This window comes from Sus scrofa, chromosome 6, assembly GCF_054392235.1.
Source record: "Sus scrofa isolate SSC_HxYL_T2T_F1_AM1 chromosome 6, Sscrofa_HxYL_maternal_Yorkshire_Landrace_v2.0, whole genome shotgun sequence".
NCBI classification, from domain to species: Eukaryota; Metazoa; Chordata; class Mammalia; order Artiodactyla; family Suidae; genus Sus; species Sus scrofa.
In genome coordinates, this window is record NC_139388.1 from 79,081,864 (window position 1) to 79,107,733 (window position 25,870).

Consider the following 25,870-nt stretch of genomic DNA (forward strand, 5'->3'; position numbering starts at 1 on the left):
AACTAGATCCAAAAATAATTTTTTGAAAGAACTACTTTAAAATTGGCCATTGAGCTCATACATAAATTTTATCTCACCAAAGTTGATGAAAAAGAAGTTGGCTGGTGTTCCCATTGTGGCTCAATGGGTTAAGAACCCGGCTAGTATCCATGAGGATGCAGGTTCGATCCCTGGCCTCGCTCAGTGGGTTAAGGATCTGGCGTTGCCGTGAGCTGTGGTGTGGGTCACAGACAAGGCTTGGATCCCGAGTTGCTGTGGCTGTGGCATAGGCTGGCAGCTGCAGCTCTGATTTGACCCCTAGTCTGGAAACCAACGTATGCTGCAGGTGAGACCCTAAAAAGCAAAAAAATAAAATAAAATAAAATAAATTATCTGGAAATAATTACACTGGCATTCCTGTTGTGGCTCAGCAGTTAACAAACCCGACTAGCACCCATGAGGATGCAGGTTCAATCCCTGGCCTCACTCAGTGGGTTAAGGATCCGGCGTTGCTGTAAGCTGCAATGTAGGTTGCAGACTAAGCTCGGATCTGGTGTTGCTGTGGCTGTGGTGTAGGTCGGCAGCTGCAGCTCTGATTCAACCCCTAGCCTGGGAACCTCCATATGCCACAGGTGTGGCCCTAAAAAGCAAATAAATAAATACATAAATGCACTGATTGGTGGCTCTGTTGCCTCCCCTTCCACTGGGTCTTCGCTTACAGCCGATTGGGGATATTTTATAACAAGGCACCTCTGCAGCAGAGGCTGCCTGGGTTTGAACTCAAATACAGTTTTATCCACTAACATTTTGGTTTTTTCTTTCTTCTCCTATTTTCTTCTTTTTTATGGTTGACCTGCAGCACATGGACATTCCCAGGCTCGGGGTCAAATCGGAGCTGCTCCTGGGGGCCTACACCAGAGTCACAGCAACACTAGATCCTTAACCCACTGAGCAAGGCCCGGGATCGAACCCACATCCTCACAGACACTGTGTCGGGTTCTTAACCCACTGAGCCACAGTAGGAACTCAGTTTAGTTTCTGAAATATTCTGCTGCCTCCAGAACATTCAACCAGATGTATGAGCCACCTGGCCGGTTGATTTATTGTTCTGATTACATGTTCTCCCTGGTCCCTGCAAGTGTGTCCATAACGGTTTGCTCTCACAGATCTTCGATCCGCTGCAACGTCACTAGAAAAGTCTTACCTCCACATGCTCTTGTACGCCTGTGCTAATTAGAAGCCAAATTATTTATCTTGAAACAATCACTCCTCCTAGCACTACGAACTTTCTTATGATTCAGTGCTCATTTTATCACGCTGCATAACAGACATTTGAACATCTTGGGATGTATGCCGCTTGCAGACAACATGGATATTTATTTTGGCAGCGCAAGTAAGTAAGGTTTGAAGGCTGGAGTTATTCTGGCAATCCAACATCCTAACACGCAACACTTGGAAATATTTTTTAATCTCTCCAGAGCACTGGAGTCTTTAGGGGGAAAAGTAGGTTTTCCCAGCCCTTCTGGAAGTTTGTCTCTCTGTGTTCTGCCTCTGATATCATGCAAATAAAACCAAGTGCCTTTTGAGGGAAAGTTGTATTTCCCCCACAGAGAACAGTAAGAGCTGAAAGGGTTGTTTTTTTCACTCGAAGTTTCCAAAGGCCAAATATGCAAAAGTATATAGACGTGGGGAGAATAGGGAGCAGAGTGGCCTGTGTTCTCCCCCCTCATACCTCCCCCCAAACTTCTAGGATAGTCCACCTCGCCCATGTCTCCTATGCCCCAGGGACAAAAGTGTAACTTTCCCAAAGGCCATAATCTCTGAACCATGATGGTGCATGAAACAAGCCAGAAAAACTTGTGCAACCTTGACGCTTCAGTTCATCCTACCAGTGTCATAGTGACAAGATTGTCAGGAACAGGAGCCAAGACCAAAGGCCGTGAGCGCCATCTGGTGGCAAGGTCCACCTCCCAACCCCCCACCCCACCCCGGCGCCCTTACCCCAGTTTCCCAGCATGCCCGCCCCCTCCCCGCAGTCTTTTTTATGCAATGCCTGCAACCTGGTCTGACGGCGAACAGAGATTCCTGCATTTCCTCTTTTTCATTATTTTTTTGTTGAAGATAATAGGTCTCGATTTACTCTTATACCAGTTATTTTTTATTTAATACATGCTTTTAAGTCTAAAAAGTGAGCTGCTTCGAAGAAGAACGCTAAGAAATTACAGTGGGATAAGCAAAGAGACATGGCAAAATTAGTGGAAGCGGTATTTGAATGACCCAATGTTCCAGAACTCTCTTAGGGTAGGGTTGCCAGATAAAACAAGGACACCTAGTTAAATTTGAATTTTAGCTTTTTTTAATCATGTATGTTCCCAATACTGCATGGGACACACACTAAAACATTATTCATTATCTGGAATCCTATTTTAAGTGGGCATCCTTTCCCTCCCCCCTAAATCTGGCAGCCTTGTCTTAGGAGAGCAAAGAAATTACATCCTACTCCTCCTCACTTCCATCTTGATCTAGCGAAACAAGCTAGCTCTTGTCCCGTCTATGGACTGCTTGGCGTTTATGCCCCAATAAACGTGTCCCCATGGGAGTACTGAGGGCTGACATCTGAAAAATCAAAGAGGCAAGGGCAACTTGAGAGAGGAAAGACCAGCAGCACAGAACAAGCAGTCCAGCCGCAGCAGACTGAGAGGGAGGGGTTCCGGGCTCTGCTCCCTTTCCCAGCCTCAGGCACCTGCCTGCAGAGGCCAAGGCTTGACAGCTGCTTACCAACTTTGCCTTCGATGGAGACACGCCCTGGGTGGGTGAGCTCTGAGCCATGGACTTGGAGGGTACTCTCAACATCCTTAGATAGGGCCGGCCTGTGGTCATCCTACCCACAATTCCTGTATTTCCTCCTTTTTTTTTTTTTTTTTTTTTTTTTTGGCCATGCCCATAGCATGCAGAAACTCCTGGGCCAGGGATCCAAGCCACTCCATAACAGTGACCAGAGCCACAGCAGTGACAACACTGGATCTTTAACCCACTGAGCCACTAGGGAACTCCAACAGCCTTCAAATTTTAATGCTGGTTCCCAGAACCATCCGGAAAGGTGGAACCGAGCAACTAAAGATTGGATTTGAATCACACTCCACCTCTGACCAGCCATGGGATGCTGAGCATGAGACCTCACCTCTCTGAGTCTCAATTTGCTCCCTTGCAAAATGGGGCCATTACTGGGAACCGCAGGCTTCAGCGATGCTGTGAGGGGTGTGGATGTAGCAGGTGTGCCCAGGCTTTGTAAACTCTGGCGTGTTCCATGAGGTACAAGCTATCTGCTGTTAAATCATTAGAGGGAATTACTTTTATAACCTGCTCCTGTCTCTTGAACTTTGCTGTGTATCCAGTTGGTTCTAGATGATCTGGAACCGGCAGCTGGTCTATTTATGACTAAAAATCCACAGGTCATAGGATGGCACATTAAGGGACCCGCGGCAGCCACCCATCCCCGAGCCTCTGTGTGGGCACAAAGATAAGACTTGATTATATCTTTATTATGTATGAAATGGTGGTCACTGAAGGAATGGGCCCCCTCCTGTCCCTTTAATTGGTTATCACCAAAAAGCTCGGTTTCTCCAACACCCTGACCCGAGATCAACCTGACTCTCTTTGTCCAGCCTCAGAAAAGTACAGGTGTGTCCTGCAGACCTGGCTGGCCCCCTCTGACTATGTGTTACCTCTTCCCACAGATCAGCGCCCTACAGAAAGGCTACAGCCAGGTGCTGTGCCAAACCCTGTCAGAGAGGAACTCAGAAATCGCATCCCTGAAGAACGAGGGCGAGAACCTAAGGAGGGACCACGCGGTCACAGCAGGTAAGCTCCTTCCAGACTTGGGCCCCAGAGCTGCTGTCCACCCCCTGCAGACATCACCAGTCAACCCAGAGCTGCTGCCCTCCCCCTGCAGACATCACCAATCACCCCAGAGCTGCTGCCCTCCCCCTGCAGACATCACCATCAACCACCACAAGCTGCTGCTCACTGACCTGGGTTCAGTCTCAGGATCTCAGCTGGCTCAGCAACCAGTGTCAGCAAATTCGAGTTCTCCTTCAATAGAAGTTATTGCCACCCAGTTCCTAGACCAGGGCCTGATAAATAGTTGAGAGAATGTTATCTCTTGGCTACCAGGACTGCTGGCTACCAGCCTTGCCAGGGAGAACACAGGGTGCCCTGTGGCTTGGGTGGTTGTGTAAGCCAGCCTGGCTGAGTAAACTAGAATGTGGACAAATTGGGGTCGCCGCTTTAAGGCACCTGTGGCCCCACCCATCTCACCCGAGTGCACTTGGGCCCAAGTGCAAACATTTTCTAATTGACCAGCAGGGTGGTTCCTGGTAAAGGGCTTGGGCTGAGTGGGGAGCAGCCAACGCCCAGCTGCTGCATCTCAGCCTGGATCCCTTCCTTCAATGTGTTTTTTGAGCCCCTACTAGGTGTCAGGCCTTGTTCTAGGCTCTGGGGAGAGAGCCCTGAGCATGACAGAACTCGGTACACACAGATCTGGGAGGGGGTGATAGAAAGGGAAAGTAAAGGGACGTGTAAACAAGCCCACCCAGAGAGCAGTCGTGCTTGTGAAGAAAATAAACCAAGAGCAAGCTGGGGAGGGGAAGGAGGAACAGCCTCGTGGGTGGGAGGACGAGCTGAGGCCAGTGAGGCCGAGTGGGGTGCACAAGGGCCTGTCGGGCTGGGCGGGGTCCGGGGGTCTGGGTTCTATTCTAAGGGTGACGGGAAGCCAGTGGGATTTTAAGCAGAAAATGACGTGTCTATAGAGACCTGAAGAGGATGGGAGCCCTCTCAGACAGGGGAGGGAGAGAAGCTGATGACAGGGAGAAGGCAGGGAGCCCAGGAGTCGATATCACCCTTAAAGTCCCCGGATGCAGCAGGAAATGTGCCCACAGCAGTCAAAGCCAGCATAGCCTTGAGCCACAGGTGAATCACCGTGTCTACAGGAACCCGTGCGCTGGCTTTTCCTCTGCCTGACTCTGCAACTTACCACTCCGTCCCCCTGCCACCCCCAGGGCTCTGCTTATGCTCCTCCCTAACTTGGAGTGTCCTCAGATAGTTGCTGAGCACCCCCTACAGGCCAGGCACTGTCGGGGGCACCCGGAGTGGAAGGATGAACTTGCTGGTCCTTGCCTTCCTCCCGTATGTCCTCTGTCCACCCATCCAACCTCGTCCAAGCATCAAGCCGGTCTCAGATCCCACTTCCTCCAATCAAGGAGCTGGACCACTGGGATAGGATAACACTTGGGATGAGCTGGACCCACTCCAGGTGTGGCAAGGGCCCAGAAGGATTTCCAGGTCACTTAACAGGGTCCAGAGCTCACTTTTAAAATGGAATTCTGGTTCATAGTGATCTTTGTTTTGTATACCTTCTTGGTTGGTACCTATCCTTAAAACGGGGCCTAATATTCCTCCAAGAAAAGAGCTGCGTGCAGCAGTCCCGTGCTACTGCCCTTAGGCAGCCTTCGCCCCACTTTTATTCCCCGTGATAACTCAGCTATTGGGTAGTTACCTGTTGCTGCGTAGCAAGTTATCCCAAATGCAGTGAAGAAAACAGCAACCAGTATTGCCCATCTCTCACCGCTTCTGTAGTTCAGGAATTGGAGTTGACAGTACTCATTGGGGACAGACAAGATGTTGGCTGGGGCAGCAGTCAGGTCCTCTAAAGCCTTGACGGGAGCTGCAGGGCCCCCTTCCGGAACGGCTGCTCATGTGGCTGTTGGCCGGAGGCCCCCGTTCCTCACCACACAGGCTTCTCCCCGCATGCCTGATCCAAGAGGGGGCCAAGAGGAAGCTGCGGCATCTTTATGACCCAGCCCGGGAGGTCACATCCCGTCATTTCCATGGTATCCTGTTAGTTACACCTGCCAGCCCTATTCAGAGTGAGAGGGGCCACACAAGAGTGAGAATTCTAGAAGGCAGGGATCTTTGGGGCCATTTTGGAAGCTGGCTGCCATGAAGAATAAGAGGTGCCATGAAACAGACCTAAGTTAGTCACCTGCTGTCCTTGGGACGCATCATGTCACTCAACCCCTGTGGTAACTCTGTGGAAGAGAAGCAGTGGGAGGCGAGGTGACCTGACCAAGCCCAGCAAGCTGATAAACAGTAAGGACGGGTCCTGACTTAGTGTGAATCCAGCTACCCCATCGACAGTGTCCAGCAGTCCCCTCTGCCACAAGCCCCTCTCCTGGCCTCTGGAGAATTCCTGGACCTTCCCTGTCCTGGGCCTTTGTTCCCCAGGCCCATGGTGTGGGGTCGCCTCCCAGCTCTGCCCGACCTGTGCCCACCAGGGTCCCTAACGGCTTCTCCCACTGGTGCCGACCACCTGCCCCCCACCCACAGCGGAGCCTCAAACCGCGTTCTGTCTCTTTCTCGTTCTTGCTCTGGGATCCTGGAGAACAGCCTCTCCAGTTCCAGGCGGGCACCGGGAGCGGCCCGGGCTTGGAAGGTCTTGTCCAAAAGTTGGCCGACAGCCCTGGCGATGACCGTAACCTCTCCTGCCTCTCTGACCTCCGTGGGTCTTTTGTTTCATTTTTTTTACAGAGGTGGTGTCATCTTTAAAAAAAGACGTGTTGGTAAAGGACGAGCAAGTTCAACAACTAAAACAGGAGGTGAATCAACTAAAAAGTGAGAACAAAGAAAAGGATCACCAGCTCGAGGCCCTCAGCTCCAGAGTGAGTGTCAGGTGGTCCCCGCGGGACCTGCAGCTGGAAGGGCAGGCACAGTGGAGTCACATGACACCCTGGGGCCCTCCTCCCTCGCCCCATGGCCAGACGAGGCCAGTGCCCAAGGGCACAGGGAGGATAACTGCTGGGCAGGTGGTCGGCTCCTCTGCATCTTTGCCAAGTACAGCTTGTAGGTGGCACAGAATTAGCATGATGTGTATTCAAATCCAGCCAACATTTTCTAACCCCTATTATAAATGAGTTGGTTTAATCGCAGCAACAAACACCCCTATGAGCGTGTGTTGCCCTTGCAGAGCTTGGTATGAAATAGACTAGGAGCTCTCTGTGGGCACGGACGCGCCCACCTGCTGCAGCACGCTCCCGGCACTGCTGGTCCTCACAGTTGCCTTCAAAGCAGAATGCTGGAAGGTCCAGGTGCAAACACACGGACTCTTGCTTTTCCTTAGGCTTTAGTGTGTAGAATTTCTCTATGTAAAATCAACGTGGTAGCCAAGGGACAAGCTTTTTACAAGTAACTTTGACTCTTTGCAAATCGTGCCTTCAATGCCGACTGTAGAATCCTGATTCTGTAGGATGAGATGTCTCATGATATGTTGATATGTCTGTCTCTGTGAATCAAGGTAAAAGCTGAAAGCTTTCATCTCAGGTGGCAACTCAGAAGTCCCCAGCGGCTGCCCGTGTGATGGGGTGGTTAGGTCTGCATGGGTGCGCGGGTAGGAATACATCTTGAAGTTCCAAGGAAAAGGCAGAATAAGTACTGCCTGGTGCTTGGTACCATACCCAGCTTGGAGCTGGTGAAAGGCGGTGCGTGAACTTTAGGGTCGGAGAGACCAGGGTCCAATCCCAGAGCTTTATTTTATTCTTTTATTTTATGTGTCCACAGCATTCCCAGCGCTTTCTTTCATTGTAAATTATTTAGCCTCCATCTCCCCACCCATGAAACAAGGATGATAAAATCGTTTTCCGAGAAGTGGGGGGCTGGTTTGAATTGTGCTCCTCTCCCTCTGCCCCTGGTCAGCTGCCTGCATTCGTTCTTCCCAAGCAGGGCATCTTCCTAGGCAAGTGTGACCACAGGGGTGTGTGTGCGTGTTGGAGGCAGGGAGGGGTTGTGGAGCCAGTGCTACGTGGAAAGGAATATGCAAAGTCAGCACCTGCTTGGCTCCTCTGCTCCCTGAAGAGCATTTGGGTCATTTCTGTCCCCCTTTCCCCTTCCTCGTTGACCCTGGGATGAAGTCCTTCTCCTCTAGCCTGTGCCAGCCGGTAGCCCTTGGGCCCCTTGCCACCAAGGGTGCTGCCCTTGTGAGCATTTGGGATGCCTGTCTTTTTTTGTTGTTGTTTTTTAATGACGTATGTCCTGTGTGTTCATTTTAGAAAAATAAGTAGATGACATTGAAAAGAAAAATAAAAAGAGAGGAAAGGAAATACTACCTCAAGAAATCAATGTTCATGTGTTCCCGTATGTTCTTCCAGCTCTGTTTCTGGAAATCAATCCTCAGAGCAGTTATTTTACAGTAAATTTACACTATGCACAATTGAAAAAAAAATGTGCATTCTGTTTTCCCGTGTTAATAAGTCAGTGCTTTTATCATTGGTCAGCGTTGCAAAGTGGTCTCCTGTGTCGGACACCTGGGTGGGTGTTTTCCCTGCAGCGGACAGTCCTGCGAAGAACATCCTTGAAACTACGCATTTGCTCATTTCTCCGGTTGTTGTCCTTAGAGTACTTTGCTAAAGTGGGCATTTCTGGGTCCAAAGAAGGCACATCCATCCTTGTGCTCTTAATGCCTGTTGCCGAACTGCCCTCCGGAAAGGCAGCTCCGTTTACCCCACCACAACCAGGACACTGTTGTGGGACACCTCCCAAATTCAGGGGTATGATTGGATTAAACAGGACACTTTAAGATGCAACCTGCACAAAAGCACTGGGGGCCACCCCCCACCCCCTTGCTAGTCACAGAGTGAAAACATCCCCAAGCAGCCAGACTCTGCAAAGCTGGATTTCTCCTGCCGTGCACAGTGCTGGCTCTTGAAGCAGAAAGAGATGCTCTTTTCCTCAGCTCCCGGAGGGGTGATCTAGGAACGACTGCAGGATCCTGCGCCCCCGTCCCACCAACGGTCTCACCTCCCAAATTCAGGGGTATGATTGGATTAAACAGCAGGAGACACTCTGGGAGACGTGGGACCCCCAGGCAAACCCCTGTGGCCTTGTCCTTTTTCTGCACAGTGCTCGGTGCTGAAAGAAGAGTTAAAGAAGGAAGGCGCGCAGAAGGAGCACCGCGAAGCCCAGGAGAAAGAGTTAAAACTCTACAAAACGGTGCGTTGGATCGCCTCCCCCCCAGGTGTCCACAGAAAGTCTAGACTTTGACCCTCAGGGTTTGGGAGTTTGGGGTGGGGGGCTTGGCTGCAGAAGGTGGCATGCGGAAGGTCCAGGGCTAGGGATCAACTCCGCACCAGAGCAGTGACCCCAGTGACTGATGCCAGATCTTCCCCTGATGTGTCACCAGGGAACTCCAACCTTCAGGGTTCGGGGAAGGCTCCTTGGCCACTTTCCCAGCACAAGCTCTGAGGCTTTATGGGTGTCTGTTGGGATAGTCTCATAATTCTCTGATTTGCCAGCCTCAGGAGGAGGTGTGAAAAGACCACGGGAAACTCACACTCCCACAATTCTCTGGGCATCTGACTCTAGGCCCCTCACTCGGTTTCCCCGGGGGCTGGTCTGGGATGGGGATGGGTGGCCACATGCTTCTAGAAATTCACTGTGATGCCCAGACTTTCATCACAAGTTTGATCGCAGCCGTGGGCACCGTTATGGACACAGAATGCTTCCTTAAGTATTTCTCCTTAAATACATTCAATTTGATGCCAATTCATAGAAACGAAATGAAAAGCAAATGTACCGTTGGCCTATGTGGAAGGCGAATGTAAAAATCAATGCGATGATGGGGGTGCCGCTGTGGCTCACTTGTAATGAACCTGACTAGCACCCGTGAGGGCTCGGATTCGATCCCTGGCCTCACTCAGTGGGTTAAGGACCCGGCGTTGCCTTGAGCTGTGGTGTAGCTGGCAGACATGGCCCGGATCCAGCATTGCTGTGGCTCCGCCAGAGGCCAGCAGCTGTAGCTCCGATTTGACCCCTAGCCTGGGAACTTATATATGCCAAGGGAGTGGCCCTAAAAAGACAATAATAATAATAATAGTAATACAATGAGGAAGTTCCTCTGTGGCACAGTGGGTTAAGGATCCAGCATTACCACAGCTATGGCTCAGGCTGCAACTGCAATACAGGTTCGATCCCTGGGCCAGGAACTTCCACATGCTGCGGGTGCAACAACAACAAATTAATACAATGAAAAGATGAGCATTAAGTGTACGTGTTCCTCCCCTGCGCCAGCTGAATCCTCGCACACATCACCAGGCACGTATTCCATCCACTGGGAAGGATGGCACCTCAGACACAAGGAGGAGACCTGCTCTTCTCCACGCCAGGGGCACCGCGATTCTCTGCCACCAATGGGAAAGAAATTCTTTTTTCATTGGTCTTTTCTTCCAAACTATGCCCATTGTGTCTTCCAAACAGCCCTTATTTCGATTGAAATACCCCAAGGAAAGAGGTTCTAATGAGTTGATGGAGACCTTGTATTGTTGAATCCAGAACCCATGCAGGTCTTCAAAAGAGACTCATCACTTTTCCTTCTCCCAGCACCCTCAGTGTATCCGTTGAAAGAAAAACCTACCTTGCCTTAAAGATGGAGCGTTTTCCCCCAAGGGAGGGAATTAAGCTAATCCCGGATTCAGTGTCAGCCATCATGCATTGGATGAAATGAGTTACGAAGTTGACTCGCCTCTTGTTGGAACTCTTTCAGCAAATCCACGACATGGAGAAGGAAGTGAAGAAGCTCAGGGAGGAGCTGAAGAGGAGCAGTACTGAGCAGAGCCTGATCTCGAAGACGCTGCGGGAAAAGAGCAAGGTACCGCAGGGTGGGCCAAGCCCGTCCCGCGCATCTTCTCTGGTAACCCCCACAGCGACCCCGTGTGGTCCGTACTGGTATTAACCCCACTTTACGGCTGGGGAAGCTGAGGCTCCCAGAGGTGAGGTTACCCAAGTTCACTCTGATAAAGTAGCTGGAGCAGAACTTGAATCCAGGTCTTCTGGACTCCAAAGCTCCTGTGTGTAAACCCCTAGCCGAGATTGCCTTTAAACCTTCATCGTGAAATCGCCCAGAAAAGAATCGATCTGTGAAATCAAGTTTGCCAATAATGTGGTTCCAACTTAAATGCTCTTATTGATTTTTCTTGTCTTTGTGTTCTGTCACTCATTGAGAGAGGAACGTTTTTTTTAAAAAAAAATCTTATCATGATTGTAGAGTGTGTATTTCTTCTTTTAGTGTTGAAAATTTTTGCTTTCTGTATTTTGAGGCTGTCTCACCAGGCGCATATAAATGTAGAATTCCATTACTTCCTGTAGAACAAAACTTTTAATCATCCTACAGTGTCCCTTTTCGTCTCTAGTAGTGTTTATCCCCTCAAGTCTGCTTGGTCGTTAATAGAGTTTCCACACTGGCTTTCTGTTGGTTGGAGTTTTCATAGCATGTCTTTTTCATACTTTCTCTGTCCGTGTTTAAGTTTTCCACATACATCTTCCGAATAGCGTATCACTTTTACAGAAGCCAGTTTGGCAATCTTTGTCTTTTCGTCCATTTATATTATGCAATTACTCATATATTGGGGTTTAAATTTACCTTCTTGCTCAGTGCCAGTTGTACCATCTGTGCTGTATTTCCTTTTTCTCTCCTTTCCCGCCTCCTTCTGAATTGATGGTTTTCTGTCATTCCACGTTCCCTCTCTACGAGCTTGGCAATGTTTCACTTTTTTACTATTCTTTCAGTCATAGTAAGACGGTAGCCTTCATCCCCAGCTTTCCCAAATGCCCCCTTAATTAAGTTTCCCACGCCTCTGGTCTCTTGGCGGTCATCCCGAAGACCACAGCACGCATTCTTAACTTACCAGGATGCAGTATTGGTTGATAATTGTGCCCTCCTGCTTGACAGTGCAGTGACTTCCGAACTCCTTAACTTCACTAACCACCCCACCCCACCCCCGGCCATTGTCATTTTCTAAACTCCCTCTACAGTTAAAACCCCAAAAGAGACTCATAGTATTTTATAGTCAATGTAATGTCCACACATTACCCTTTCTGTTGCTTGTCTTTTCTGCATCTCTGATCACCCATCTGAGTTCCTTTTTCTGTATCTGAAAAACACCTTTTGGTGGTTTCTTTCCACGTAGCTCTGATGATGACACATTCTCCCAGATGTGTGTCTGTCTATCTGAAAATGTACATTTCACCTTCAATCTTAAAACACATTTTGGGGAGTTCCCATCATGGCGCAGCAGAAACGAATCCAACTAGGATCCATGAGGATGCGGGTTCGATCCCTGGCCTCGCTCAATGGGCCAGCAATCCGGTGTTGCCTTGAGCTGTGGTGCAGGTCCAAGACGTGGCTCGGATCTCCCAATGCTGTGGCTGTGGTGTAGGCAGGCAGCTAGAGCTCCAATTCAACCCCTAGCCTGGACGCGTCCACATGCTGCAGCCCTAAAACAAACAAACGCATTTTGACTATGTATTGATTTCTACATCAGCGATGATTTTCGTTCAGCACAGTAGAAATAACATTAGGTATGTCACCGTTATCTCTGGGCTTCTGTTGTTTCTACTTAGAAGTCATTTGCGAGCCTAACTTGCATCTACGAATAACTCTTTTCTCTGGCTGCTTTTAAGATTAACTTTTGCCTTGACCTCCAGCAGTTTTATTGATTTATCCAGGTGTGGATTTGTTTTTATTTACCTCGTTCGGAGTTCGCAGGGGCTTCTTGAATCTCTAGGGGGTGTTTCGCATTAGTTCATGCACTCAGGGTCTGTACCGCGCGGGCAGCAAGGAGCTACTGAGGCTTCTCAGCAGGAGACTGGGGTGACTACACTCGTGGCCCATCATAGCCATCGTGAGGACGATGGCCAGGGTCTTATTATTAGGCATTGTACCAGACATCTCAGCTGTCCGCATCTTCACAACAGCTGGGATCTAAACATCATCCTCTCTGTGTAGCAGATGAGTAACCAGCTCAATCACACCAGCAGTTTTGTCTGGCTCTAGCTTCATCTGCCTCCAGTCCCTGTGGACTCTGCTTTTGCAGCGTATGAAACAGTCTGCTGAGCTAGGGGTCAGAGCATGTTTAGACCTGGAAACTAATGCCCAGAGAAGTCAGATGGCTTTTCCAAGGTAACAGAGCTGGGTAGAGGCTCTCCCACTGTACCGTCCAACTCAGAAGGAAGCTCTAGCGAGCTCTTCCCTGTCTTTTATTACATCTCTGTGAGCCGCCTCTTCAGATCTCTGATAAGCGGCTTGTGAAATTGTTTCAGCACAAAATCCTTTCATTTGTATATGAGAGTTTGCCTCATTTCCTAGTAGTGCCAGGGCTCTGGGCTCAGCCAGTGTGTGTCCTTAGTTAAGCAGCTGCAAGGCCTCTACTGGCCAGCAGAGGGCAGCCTGGAGCACACCCGGGCACACTCATTGTTACCCAAGCAAGGGAGGATAAATGGGCAGTCTTGTCCGCTTGAAATGCCTTCTTCTGTAGGCTGCTCCTCATAGACATTGCTTCCCAAACCTCCAGAGAGCTTTCCACAGGTGAGGTGCTAAAAGTTGTGGAGTTCCTGTTGTGGCTCAGTCATAGCGAAACAGACTAGTACCCATGAGGATGCGGGTGTGATCCCTGGCCTTGCTCAGTGAGTGACGGATCTGGTGTTGCCATGAGCTGTGGTGTAGGTCGCAGACACAGCTCAGATCTGGCGTTGCTGTGGCTGTGGTGTAGACCCGCAGCTGCAGCTCTGATTCGATCCCTAGCCTGGGAACTTCTACATGCCTCAGGTGGGGCCCTAAAAAGCAAGCATTAGTAACAGTAATAAGCCCAGTGATAACATTTCCCAAGTGTCCATCGTGGGTATTAGAACGAGGCTGACCATCCCGTCCACTTTTTGTAGGTTGCAACAGTACTTGGCACACTCACAGAGCCCTTAGGCACTATTGCCAACATTTTGAATCCCTACGATAATTCTAGGCGGTGGTACTGGTATCACCACCCACCTTGGCGTCCCAGAGCAGCGAAATAACTTTCCCAGGGACGAATGGCTCATTAGGGACCAAGCTGGGATTTGAGACAAACGCGGTTGAGCCCAGGCTGCAGAGCTAGGCCCTTGCCCCTAGGGGGCAACTCCCTATGAGTTTGCCTCTGCCCTGTGCACGCCTGTGACCCCCGCCACTGGGCTGCAGCTGTCCCTGCCCTTCTGGGACTCCCCCACTGCCATTAGCCCTCCTAGTAGCGTTTCCCCAGAGGGCGTGGTGATCACATTAGCAGCAAGTCTGTGCTTTCATCATCCTTCCAGGTTGAAGAGAAGCTTCAGGAAGATTCCAGAAGGAAATTGCTTCAGCTCCAAGAAATGGGGAACAGAGAGAACCTCATTAAAGTCAATTTGGAGAGGGCAGTAGGTCAGGTAGGCGTGCTTCAGAGCCCCCCTCATGGCCCACACTCTTCCCATGGGCTCTGGCACCCACGTGGCTGGTGGGGGTGAGTGAGGAGGAGGACAGTCTGGTGTAATTCACCCATTTATCTCAGGGAGAGAGGCTTTGCGTGGCTTCCGCCTCCCAGCAGACAACCCTAAAGAGGGGTTTCCTGCTGGGAAGCCGCCCACTGCAGTGTTTGCCTGAGACCTGGACCAAGCAGCCAGTCCCGGCTCGGGGCCTGGCCTGGTGCACCAGCCACACCGTTCCCTCTTGAGAAGTGTTTGAGCCTCTTGACCCTGGTGGTGCTTCTAGCTCTTGTTCCTTCATATTTTTTTAAGACTTTAATTTTGATCAAGTCCAACTTATTTTTTCTTTTCTTCTCCATGCATTTTTTTTCTTTCTTTCTTTTTTTTTTTTCTTTTTTTTTTTTTTTTTTTGTCTTTTTGTCTTTTCCAGGGCTGCACCCGCAGCATATGGAGGTTCCCATGCTAGGGGTCTAATTAGAGCTGTGGCCACCAGCCTACACCACAGCCACAGCAACGCCAGATCCGAGCTGCATCTGTGACCTACACCACAGCTCATGGCAATGCCAGATCCTTACCCCGCGAGCGAGGCCAGGAATCGAACCTGCAACCTCATGGTTCCTAGTCGGATTCGTTAACCCCTGAGCCACGACGGGAACTCCCTCCATGCATTTTTCTAACAATCTTTTGCCAAACCAAGATCATGAAGGTTTGTCCTTGTGTTTTCTTCTAAGGGTTTTGTAGTTTTAGCTCTGTTTAGGTTTTTATTCCATTAGGAGTTAAGTTTGGTGGTGTTTATTTGTTGGTTTTTGTCACAGAGTGCAGTGGCTTGATGTGGGATCTCAATTCCCAGACCAGGGATTGAACCTGGGCTGCAGTGGTGAAAGTACCAAATCCTAACCACTAGACCATCAGGGAACTCCCACTCTTTCACATTATCTGTCCTGACATTTACAGCAATCTTTCTTCCTCTGGGATCCCAAACAGATGCTATGGTCTGTGTCCCCAGGGAATTGCCACTTTTCTTAATAAAGTAAAACTCAGAATGTCAAAGCTTATGCCGGATGGAGGTGTTCTTGGCAGGGTGGGGAGCAGGCCCTGACCTGGCAGGCCGGGGTGCCGTCTCCTGGTGTTCTCTCCTGAGACGGCCCAGTGGCCCTTCCAGAATACGGCCCACCAAGGGCAGCCCACCCTGGACTCCTCCACAAGGCGTCCTCTCCTGGCAGCCATGGCTCCAGAGGGTCCAAGAACATTTCGTATGTGTGGGAGTGTGTGTATGCATATGTGTGTGTGTGTCTTTGTGCTTTTCTTTTTGTGGGAGGGTGAGTCCACCTCGTTATTCGTTGGATCCTCAGAAGGGTCTGTACACCACCCAAAAAAAGGTTAAGAACCACAATCCTGGAGTTCCCGTCGTGGCTCAGTGGTAACGGACCCAACTAGTATCCATGAGGGTTTGATCCCTGGCCTCGCTCAGTGGGTTAAGGATCTCGCGTTGCTGTCAGCTGCGTCTGTAGGTCGAAGATGCAGCTCAGTTCCTGTATTGCTGTGGCTGTGGCTGGAAGCTGCAGCTCCAATTCGATCCCTAGCCTGGGAACTCCCATATGTTGAGAATGAGGCCCTGGAAAAAAAAAAAAAAAAGAATCACAATCCTTAAGGAGCCCTCCCTCCACCTGGCCCAGCTCCCAGAGCCCTTCCACTTGGTAGCATCCAAGCCTGAACCACACACAACCTCAAAGGCACCCACAGGTTAAACAGTGATGCTGCCTCTTGGACAGATTTTAAAGCCCCTTCAACAAACATCCGCCACCTTCACCCCCAGTGGCATTTCTGCTAAATGCCAACCCCTTAGCAAGGGCAGGGCGCCCACCCATCCAGGCTTCCCTCTGTGCACCTGGGCTATCCCCCACCTTGCCTGCACTGCACCCCCAGAACACACCCGCTTTGAGAGCGTGATCTGTGCCACCTGCCCAAGTGCCAGGGGCCTGGTCTTGGCTCCAGCCAGAGGGCATCCAGGAAGACCCTCAGAGACACTGAGAGAGAGGATGAGGCCTCCGTGCTGCCCAGGTCCTCCTGCTCCACCCCCTCATCTCCACAGCCCCCTCCCTGTCTGAGGACCTGCCCTTCTCCAGGCAGGTGACCCCAGGACTGAGCCCATCGTCCAGCAGGACCTGTCCCTCTGCCCTGAGCCATCCCGTAGGACACCTCTGGTGGCAATAGGGGACCATCACCCACAGGGCCGCCACTGAAGCTCTCCCCTGAGCAAGTTCAGACCCTCCCCTTGGCCAGGAAATCAGCAGATGGCCCGGAGTCCCTCAAGTCACCCCGCATGGCTTCCGGCAGGCTGACCCCACAGGTGTCCTTGGGGGAGTCAGAATTCCACTGCCTGGTTTTCCAGAACTCCCTAGGGTGCAGCACACTCCTGCCTCTTGGGACTCATTGACTTTCAAGTTGATTCCGTGGCCCTCGTGGTCCCTTTGGGGCTCTGCTTTGGAGTCTTGCATGACCACATTTTGCCAGTGAGCCAAAACCCCAGGCCAAGGGCCATCATGCTGGTAAATTTCCAGAGAAAGCTGGGCTTCTTTCCCTCTCAGGTCTCATGAACCTGGGACACCTTGAAACTTGTCATTCTAGAAGCCCTGATTTAATCGGACTGTGCTAGTTCATCAATCGTGATCTGAAAACACCAGGACCAGGGAGGCACTCAGTATAAGCTGACTGAACTGACGTAGAGGGCTTTGCTTATGGCCGCACCTGCCGCATATGGAAGTTCCTGGGCCAGGGATCAAACCTGCACCGAAGCAGCGACCTATGCCACAGCGCGGGGCCCGGGGTCGAACCCACCCCTCTGCAGCCACCAGAGCCTCTGCCATTGGATTCCTAACCCACTGCACCCCAGCGGGAACCCCAGAAGGAGAGGACTTTGAACACCTGACGGGACAGATGTTTCAGTCCCAAGCTCTTGATGACTTGACTGTAGCGGACACTGTCTTCAGGACGCAGAGTGGAAGGCAGAGCATGGCAGCAGGCAGCTCCTCCTCCTCTCCCCGCAGGCGCCCTTGCTGATTACACAGTTTACTTGGGCTGACAGCCTCAATATTTATTTCACAGTCTGGTGCCAGTATAGCAATTATGGAAGCGCGCTCCCGGCCCGGACTTCCCACTGGATAATTGGCAGCCAGGCGCTCTTCTGAGGGCCTGAGATGCGTGCGCGCTGACGGCGGGCATTGGCTGGGTTAGGTGGGCGGGCCTGCAACGTCACTAACACCCTGCTGTCCCCTTCTCTTGCGCAGGCCCTGCCCCTCCCCCCCCCCCACCCGAGAGGCGAAGGTTTCCTTAAGCCCTCGTGGCCCTTCAAGACCTGCAGGCCCTCCTAACTGACTTCTCCTGACCCCCATCCCCGCCCGCCTCGGGGGTCCTGCAGCCCCGCGCTCTCGGTCACCTTCCCTTTCCTTGTGCCGCAGCTGGAGCACTTCCGAAGTCAAGTCATCAAGGCCACCTACGGGCGAGCAAAGCCGTTCCAGGACAGACCCGTCTCTGATCAACAGGTGCCGTCTCCCTTTCCCACTTGCTTCTTCGGGGACCCAGGACTCCCGACACCGGGAGTATGTGTTTCTGTGTTTTGCTGGTGGCACATATTTTTCACACTGTTGCTACACCATAAAGATTTGTTTTGATGGTACGGGATTTCCTGGCTTTCAAAGCACGAGCCAGTTCAACTCCCTTGAAGCGTTTCTGGGAAAGTTAAACAAAACCACCTAGACCTGTGTGTGGCCGCCAGGCTCACGTGGATCACCTGCATTTATGCTGCGAGGAAAGGGGCGGCCCCCCATAGACACGTCCTCGCCTGTTCCAGGATGGGCCCCTGGCTGCAGTGGTCAGCTTATGCTCCTGCCGGTCATCCTCTCCAGCCCCGGGGCAGCAACGTCCTATGAGCTGCTCTCGGAGCACCTGACCTTCCCCTGAGGGGCGCACAGCATCTGGCTCAGCGGCACGAATCCCTCCCAGGATGCAGAAGAACCTAGAACCAATTCGTGCCACCAGGACAGGCCTTTGACTCTCACAACTCATCTCTGTCCCAGTGACAAAGCCAACGTCCCCCTCCAGAGACATCACCACGACACGTCAGGGCCTCCCTCCCCCTCGGCGGAGACAGGAGCGTAGGCTGAGGTCCCCCCCCCACACTGCCAGTCCCCGCCCCGGCCCCTCCCCATAGAGCCACCCTGCATTTTAAATCTCTCTCTTTTTTTTTTCTTCTTCTTCTCACCAGTTAATAGAGAGGATCGCCCAGGTCACTGAGGACAACGTGAACTTGCAGCAGAAAAAGTGGGTCCTGCAGAGAGAGACTCAGCACAGCAGCTCCAGGCAGGAGGAGATGGCAGAGACCGTGGAGAAGCTGCAGACAACCCTGGCCAGCTGCCAGGTGGCCCTCCCCCTCTGCTCCCAACTGTCCCCTTCTTTGCCTTTTTTTGTGCTCCTCGTTCGGGAAAATGCCCAGCTCTGCTCTTTTGTCCATCTCTTCCCTTTGCCGGAAAATTTTGTTTGAAACCAGATGACCAAGGACCTTCCAAAGATGCCTCCCACGTGGACTTGGCGTGGCCCAGGCCAAGCTGCCCGAGACGCTCCAAGGCCCCGGACCCCCCCCCGGGGGGGGGGGCACAGCCCCGTGTTGTTTCCAGGGAAACCAAAGAAGCATTCTGCTCTTCTATGGATTTTTTTTCTTTTCTGTCCCAGCAGTGCTTGTACCCCTGTGACCTTTGACTCTGGAGGAGACGGGCCCAGAGGGTCTGGCCGACCCCCGGCTGTCCCCACCCGGGGAGCTGGCTAATCGGAGCAGGCAGCTGCTTCTGCTTTCTCTGGAAATAAGCAGCTCCTATTCAGGGAGCCTGTGCAAATGTTGGCTTGTCAGCGGTCTTTCAAATCAGGAAACCGCACTTTCTGACCAGCTTGGGTGTTGGTCTCAGCAGGAATGCCATGGTCAAAGTCAGTTCTCGTTTCAGCCAGGTTGTCCTTGGCAGTGTGGCTTCGAAGTGGCCTGTGCCTGAATACGGGGTCTCTCTGACCACCCAAAGTCCCAATTAGAATGCACACGAAATAAAAGCTGCTTCCTTCCCCCTCCCCCACCAAAAAAGGGCAACGAAGACCGGGCAATCCCAGAGCAGCCAACATATGGCACTGCCTGCGTCACAGCCATGTCAGGAATGTCGCTCCTCCCAGGTCACCTCTGTCAGGTGCTATTTCTGGCAACAGGGCCTGGGCTCCTCATGACCTCATCTCTTTACAGGCCTGCATGAAAATGTCTTGCTGTAGCAGTGACCTGAAGAAAGAGGTGGCCCTCCTCCAGCACCTGCAGGTGAGCCCCCCGGTCTCCGGGCTCCAGATGGTGGCGCTGGACATCCTGCGGCTGTCACTGTCCTGGCTGGAGGAGACGGAGCAGCTTCTCCGGGACGTCGGGATCCAGCTCTCCAGCTCTGACAAAGGTTACTGAAACTCTTCTCTCACGCAGTTGCAGGACTCAAATGTCGCGTTGAGTCTGATCACGATGGGACATCTGTTGAGGGAGCGTCTTAGGTTTGCGGCCAAGCGTTTCCCTTCTCTAGACTTAACTTGGCTGCACCACTTGAGAAGTGAGAGTACAGAAGCGAGACATGATTACTGGAGAAAAATGAGATGTGGCAGAGGCAGAGGAAAATCTAAATTGTGCTAAACCCTCTCTCTCTCAGAAGTAACCATGAACATATAATAGACGTTTTGAAGAGCAGTTTTAGGGTCACGACAAAATTGAGAGGATGATAAATTTCCCACATACCCCCTGCCCCCACTCACGCACAGCCTCCCCCATCATCAGCATCAGCTCCAGAGACATGCAGGTGCTACAGCTGATACAGGTGTTAGAGACATACAGGTATCACAGCTGATGAACCTGCACAGATGCATCGTTATCACCCAGAGTCCGTAGTTTACATGAGGGCCCACTCTTGGTTTTGTATATTCTGTGGATTTGAGCAAATGTATGATGACATGTATCCACCATTATAATATCATACAGAAGAGTGTCACCGGAGTTCCCTTCATGGCTCGGTGGTTAACGAACCCGACTAGTATCCATGAGGTTGCGGGTTCGATCCCTGGCCTTGCTCAGTGGGTTAATGATCCGGTGTTGCCATGAGCTGTGGTGTAGGTCGCAGACACAGCTCACATCCAGCATTGTTGTGGCTGTGGTATAAGCCAGCAGCTGTAGCTTCAATTTGACCCCTGACCTGAGAACTTCCATATGCTATGGGTACGGCCCTAAAAAGTTAAAAAAAAAAAAAAGCATCACTGCCCTAAAAAGTCCTCTGTGCTCCCTCTGTCCACTCCCAGCCCCTGGCAACTGCAGATCTTTTTCCTGTCGCCATAGTTTTTGCCGTTTCCAGAATATTGTATAGTCGGAATCATGCAACTTTTCAGATTAGTTTCTTTCACTTAGTAATATGTATTTAAGTGCCCCCCAAGTCTTTTCATGGCTTAATAGCTCTTTTTTAATGTTAAGTAGTTTTTTTTTTTTTTTTTTTTTTGTCTTTCGTCTTTTCTAGGGCCGCACCTGCAGCATATGGAGGTTCCCAGGCTAGGGGTCGAATCAGAGCTGTGGCCGCCAGCCTACACCACAGCCACAGCAATGCCAGATCTGAGCCACATCTGCGACCTACACCACGGCTCACGGCAACTCCAGATCCTCAACCCACGTAGCGAGGCCAGGGATCGAACCCACAACCTCATGGTTCCCAGTCAGATTCGTTAACCACCGAGCCACGACAAACTCCTTAAGTAGTACTCTGTTATCCATCAATCTAAACCTACTGAAGGACATCTTGGTTGCTTCCAAGTTTGGGCAGTTATGAATACAGCTGCCATAAACATCCACATGCACGTTTTGGTGTGGATATGTTTTCAGCTCCTTTGAGTAAATACCAGGTGCGTGGTTGCTGGATCGTGTGATTAGAGCATGTTTAGTTTTTAAGGAAACCACCAAACTCTCTCCTAGAGTAGCTGTATTTTGCATTCCCCCCAACCAGGAATGAGAGTTGCTGCTGCTTCACATCCTCGCCAGCATTTGCTGTTGTCACTGCTGTTATATTTTATCTATAACTTCCAAGGCGTTTTCCCACTTTCTGTGTGATTCTAGGCAAGTTACTTTCCCTCTCTGTGCCTCAGTTTCCTTACCCATCAGACAGGGATAATAAGGACTGGCCACCCCTTAGGACTCTTGCCTAAGGGGAGGATTGAAAGGCATTGATGTGTGTAAAGCACCTGGCATAGAATAGGCACCATTTATAGACGTTTATTGATTTTTTTAATTTTACAAAAGAATAATGTCATATTCTACCAAATTTTCTTTGGTTTTGTTCCTAATGGTCCAGCAGGAACACCCGTCCATGTCAGTATACACAGGTCTACCTCATCGTTGCCACTGATGGCAAGGGGTCCCATTGTGCAGGCTGTACCGTAATTTATTTAGCAAATCCTTTCCCATTGTGCATATTCATTTCAGATGATACTGAAATAAGTATTATTCACACATGTCTACTCACTGAATCTTTATCATCCCAGATGTGGGGATCTAGGCTGTGAACTACTTTCCTTCAACAGAGATTGATTGCATGCCTGCTGGACACTAGGCACCTCACAGGGCAGTGATGTAATGGGGTCAGGAACAGGTAGGATCTAGGTCATGGGAGAGACAGGTGTTGGCTGTAAAATTCCTCCCACTTTACTGTATATTTGAAATCTTTCATAATAAAATACTGGGAGAAAACGGGTACTATCCCTGCCCTTGTAGATGTTGTGGTGTCAGGGAGGGACAGGGTGGCCCTAATGGAAAAATCACTGCACATCACACCTTAATTGCTTCAAGGGAGAAGTGCAGGGCTCTGACCTGGTCAGGGAGGGCAGGGCATCCACAGGATGCATAGGAGTTTTTGCCCAAGAGGGGAAGGGAGGGCATTCTGGGTGAAGGGGGCAGCGTGGTACAAGGGGGGAGTGCGGAGAACACAAGGGGCTGAAAGAAATGGATTCAGGGAGGGGGCAGGACGGGTGAGGGGGGTTGGCAGAGGCTGTACCTTGGGGAGGGGGGTCAGGGGCTTGCAGGGCCCAGATAAGAAGCTCTGCTTTACCCGAAGAGCAGAGAGAAGCCCGTGAATGGTTTTAAGTAAGGATCTGATGGAACCGACTTGCATTAGGAGACAGTGAAGGCGGCCAGCACCAACACCGAGAGAGCAGTGAGGAGACTCTCATCAAAGATGATGGTGGCCCTCGCCATGGCAGCAGAGGGTAAGGAGAAAGGGCATTTAAGATGTGAATCCACAGGCCTCAGGGATAGATGTGACATGGTTAGAAGGGAAGTGATAGAGAGAAAGGGGGCTACAGATCTCCAGGTGTCTGGCTTTTGGAAAGGTACAGGTGTGGTTCCTTCACTAAAATCCAGAGTAAGGGACACTGCAGGGGCCAGGTTGGAGGGGGAAGATGGGTGTGATGTGCCTGTAGACACCCAAGATGAGGTGCCAAGGATGCTGTTGTCACCCTGGATATCTAGCCTAGAAACAGGCTCAGAGGCCAGAAGAACACGTGCAGGAGAAGGGGTGCTTGATAAATAACTGTGGGATGGATGGATGGATGGATGGATGGATGGATGGATGGATGGATGGACGGACGGGCGATGGTGAAAGCCATACCTGTGGATGGTACCACCAAGGAAGACAGTATTGAGTGAGAAAGGAGAGCTCAGGGTCACACCTGGGCAATGCCAACATTTTGAAGATTGTTGATACTTCTTGTCAAATCGCCCTCCAGAGAGGCTGCATGAATTTGACATTGTTACAGCACTGAATGAGAACAGAGCAGTGATGTCCGACTCTGGTGATTAGACAGCCCAGCCAGGACATCTCTAAGGTAATCCAGAAAGTGGTGTAAACTTCTTTTAAATGTTTTTTAAAAAGAAAGGCAAAATCAAGATTAATCTTTATAAAAGTGGCTCCCCCTCACAACAGCATAGAAAAGACAGGGGCTCGTTTCCTCCCAGCATCACTGCTGCTGGAATCATGCAGAGTCTTGAGTGTACCCAGGATCAGGTGAGACCTGTCCCACAGTTCTAGGTATTGTTCAACATTGGAACTCAATCAAGGAAAGACCGTGATCTCTATCCCAGTAATAGTGGGACCAAGGACAGTGTGAACTGTCCCCTTCCCGCTCCCAAGAGTCACCATAGCCTCTGCCTCTAAATCTAGTCATATTTCACTGTAAAGAAATGTGGGTCATGAAGTTAAGCTGTCCAGTCTGCAAGTCCAGCAAATATGAGACTTTTCAGGCAGCATTTCTCAGGCCCACCGTCTTTTTCTCCGGACTTCAGAATCAGGAGACTAAAGCAACACCGAACAGGTCTCTGCAGAATCCCTCCTGTGCTAATATCTTCTGTGGATCTGTAAGGATGGGACAAAGAACACAGTGCTCCCATAATACATTTCTCCTTTCTTGCTGCCCTTTCCCACACTTCACATCTCTTGGACTAATGCTCTGTGGAACACCTGTTGGGGAAACACAGGTTGTATTCTGTGATTATAACTCCCTGGATCTAAGAAGTCAGAGAAGGATGGAGGGTAATACCGGAAAGGTTAGTGAGCGTGGCCATCCTTCAGTCAGTAAGAGAAGGAGTTGATGGTAAAAGGCATTTTATCTTCCAGTGCTAGCAACATCCTGGCAAAGCCCCAAAAGACTGAAAGGGTGGGATGAGCCTATATTCTCTGAATTAGGCACCTAATTCCTAGAGTCATCTAGACAAGGATGGCGATGATGGGGATGATGGGGATGATGATGATGGTGAGGATGATGCTGATGGTGAGGATGATGCTGATGGTGAGGATGATGCTGATGGTGAGGATGTAGAGAATGGTGAGGATAATAATGGCGATGATGATGCGGCTGCTGAGGAAGAGGATGATGCTGATGATTGTGAAATGGTCATGTGATGAGAATAACAATTGGCTGGTGGGGATGGTCATGAGGACAGTGATGATGGCGGTCATCATTCACCATTGGGCACTTATATTCTAGATGCAGCTCTAAGTATTTTCCACAGATTACCTGGCTCATCTTCACAGCACCTCTATAAGGCATGTACCATTATCATCATTTTAGAAATGAAGAAACTGGCTCAAAAACTTTTTCTGCGTGTCCCACCTGGATGAGGTGATTCCAGGGACTTCCCGTCACTGAGGCCAGCAGGGGTCCCCAGCCATGCATCCGCATCCACACACCCTCCCAAGAGCCTTCTGTGCCCACAGCTCCCAAGATAAGTTTAGGAGCCATGGTTTGTTTGACTCCTCCTGGGTGCTTGTCACTGTGTTAGTTGTTCTACAGATCTTGGGTACTTTTATCTTCTAGCAACCCAAAGAGCTGGTTACTATTACTGTCTTTATTTTGCTGGTAAGGAAACTGAGTATCAATAACATTAAGAAACTTGCTCAAAGTCACACACACGGTGGGGTCAGGACTCAAACTGGACATCGTTGTGATCCTCATGCCTGTGCTTTTTCTGTGACCCCCCCCCCCGCCCCATGTACCCTCTGAAGATCCAGAGAGGTACCAGGTACACCCCCAATTTCTAAAGGGCAGGTTCTGTCATTAACTTGAGCAGAGACAAAGCTAAGAGTTTCATCAACAGGTTGAATGAAGGGCATCTGACCCAGGAAAGCCCCATTTGCATTAGAGCGAGTGATTCTGAGTTCGGGCTTTGGAGACCAGCTGCCGAGTGTGTGCTTACTAGTTGTGTGCCTCTGTTAACTTGGTTATAAAATGGGGGATAAAACCTCCCCAGGTAGCTGAGAGGATTAAAGGATGTGGTACACACCCAAATCGCAGGGTCACACGTCAGCCTTTAGGAAATGGTAGCTGCCATCAGCATCAGCCTCAAATACTTGTTTTTTTATTTTGGGGGGTTTTTCTGTGGGTTTTTTTTTTTTTTTTTTTTCCTTTTAAGGCCACACCCGCGGCATATGGAAGTCCCCAGGCTAGGGGTTGAATCGAAGCTGTTGTCACTGGTCTATGCCACAACCACATGCCACAGCCAACAACGCCAGATCCAAGCTGGATCTGTGACCTACAACCACAGCTAATGGCATTGCTGGATCCTTAACCCACAGAGCGAGGCCCAGGATCGAATCCACATCCTCATGGATCCTAATCAAGTTCGTTAATGGCTTAGCCACGAAGGGAACTCCTCAAATACTTGTTGATTTGATGTGACCCTGACAGTCAGATGCGTGTGTGCACGGGCAGTTCCACTCGATTTACTCACACGGAGGTGGCTTTACCCCCGCCCCGTCTCTGTCTGACAGCAAGTTGGATTTTCTCAGCCACGAACACTCACTCCTCCTGCCCCACCTCGCTAAGGTCATGACAGGTGGGGGCTTCATGTCCCAGCTGCCAAGTGGTAAAGCTGGAACTCAATCCAGACCCCTCAGACCTCAAAGCCCCTGCTCTTCACCACCATACCACCTGCCCTTTTAAAATATTGTCCTAAGATCCACGGCAATAGGCAATGCTGGATTCTTAACCT

General features: G+C 50.6%; 1 protein-coding gene across 50 annotated transcripts in view; it reads left to right on the forward strand.

Moving 5' to 3' along the window:
- Positions 1-25,870, forward strand: part of FHAD1 (forkhead associated phosphopeptide binding domain 1) — a 132,943-nt gene that overhangs the window by 49,155 nt on the left and 57,918 nt on the right. For 31 of the 50 annotated variants that reach the window (XR_014807085.1, XR_014807084.1, XR_014807099.1 and 28 more), the window contains 8 exons: positions 3,717-3,840; positions 6,565-6,695; positions 8,929-9,018; positions 10,568-10,672; positions 14,143-14,250; positions 17,745-17,828; positions 18,551-18,703; positions 19,565-19,760. Coding sequence is in view for 26 of the 50 variants with exons in the window: in XM_084962882.1 (XP_084819008.1) it covers positions 3,717-3,840; positions 6,565-6,695; positions 8,929-9,018; positions 10,568-10,672; positions 14,143-14,250; positions 17,745-17,828; positions 18,551-18,703; positions 19,565-19,760 (991 nt within the window). In the remaining 24 variants the exon portion in view is untranslated. The remainder of the gene's footprint in view (positions 1-3,716; positions 3,841-6,564; positions 6,696-8,928; positions 9,019-10,567; positions 10,673-14,142; positions 14,251-17,744; positions 17,829-18,550; positions 18,704-19,564; positions 19,761-25,870) is intronic. The other 19 variants (XR_014807086.1, XR_014807100.1, XR_014807088.1 and 16 more) reach the window with 1 other exon arrangement.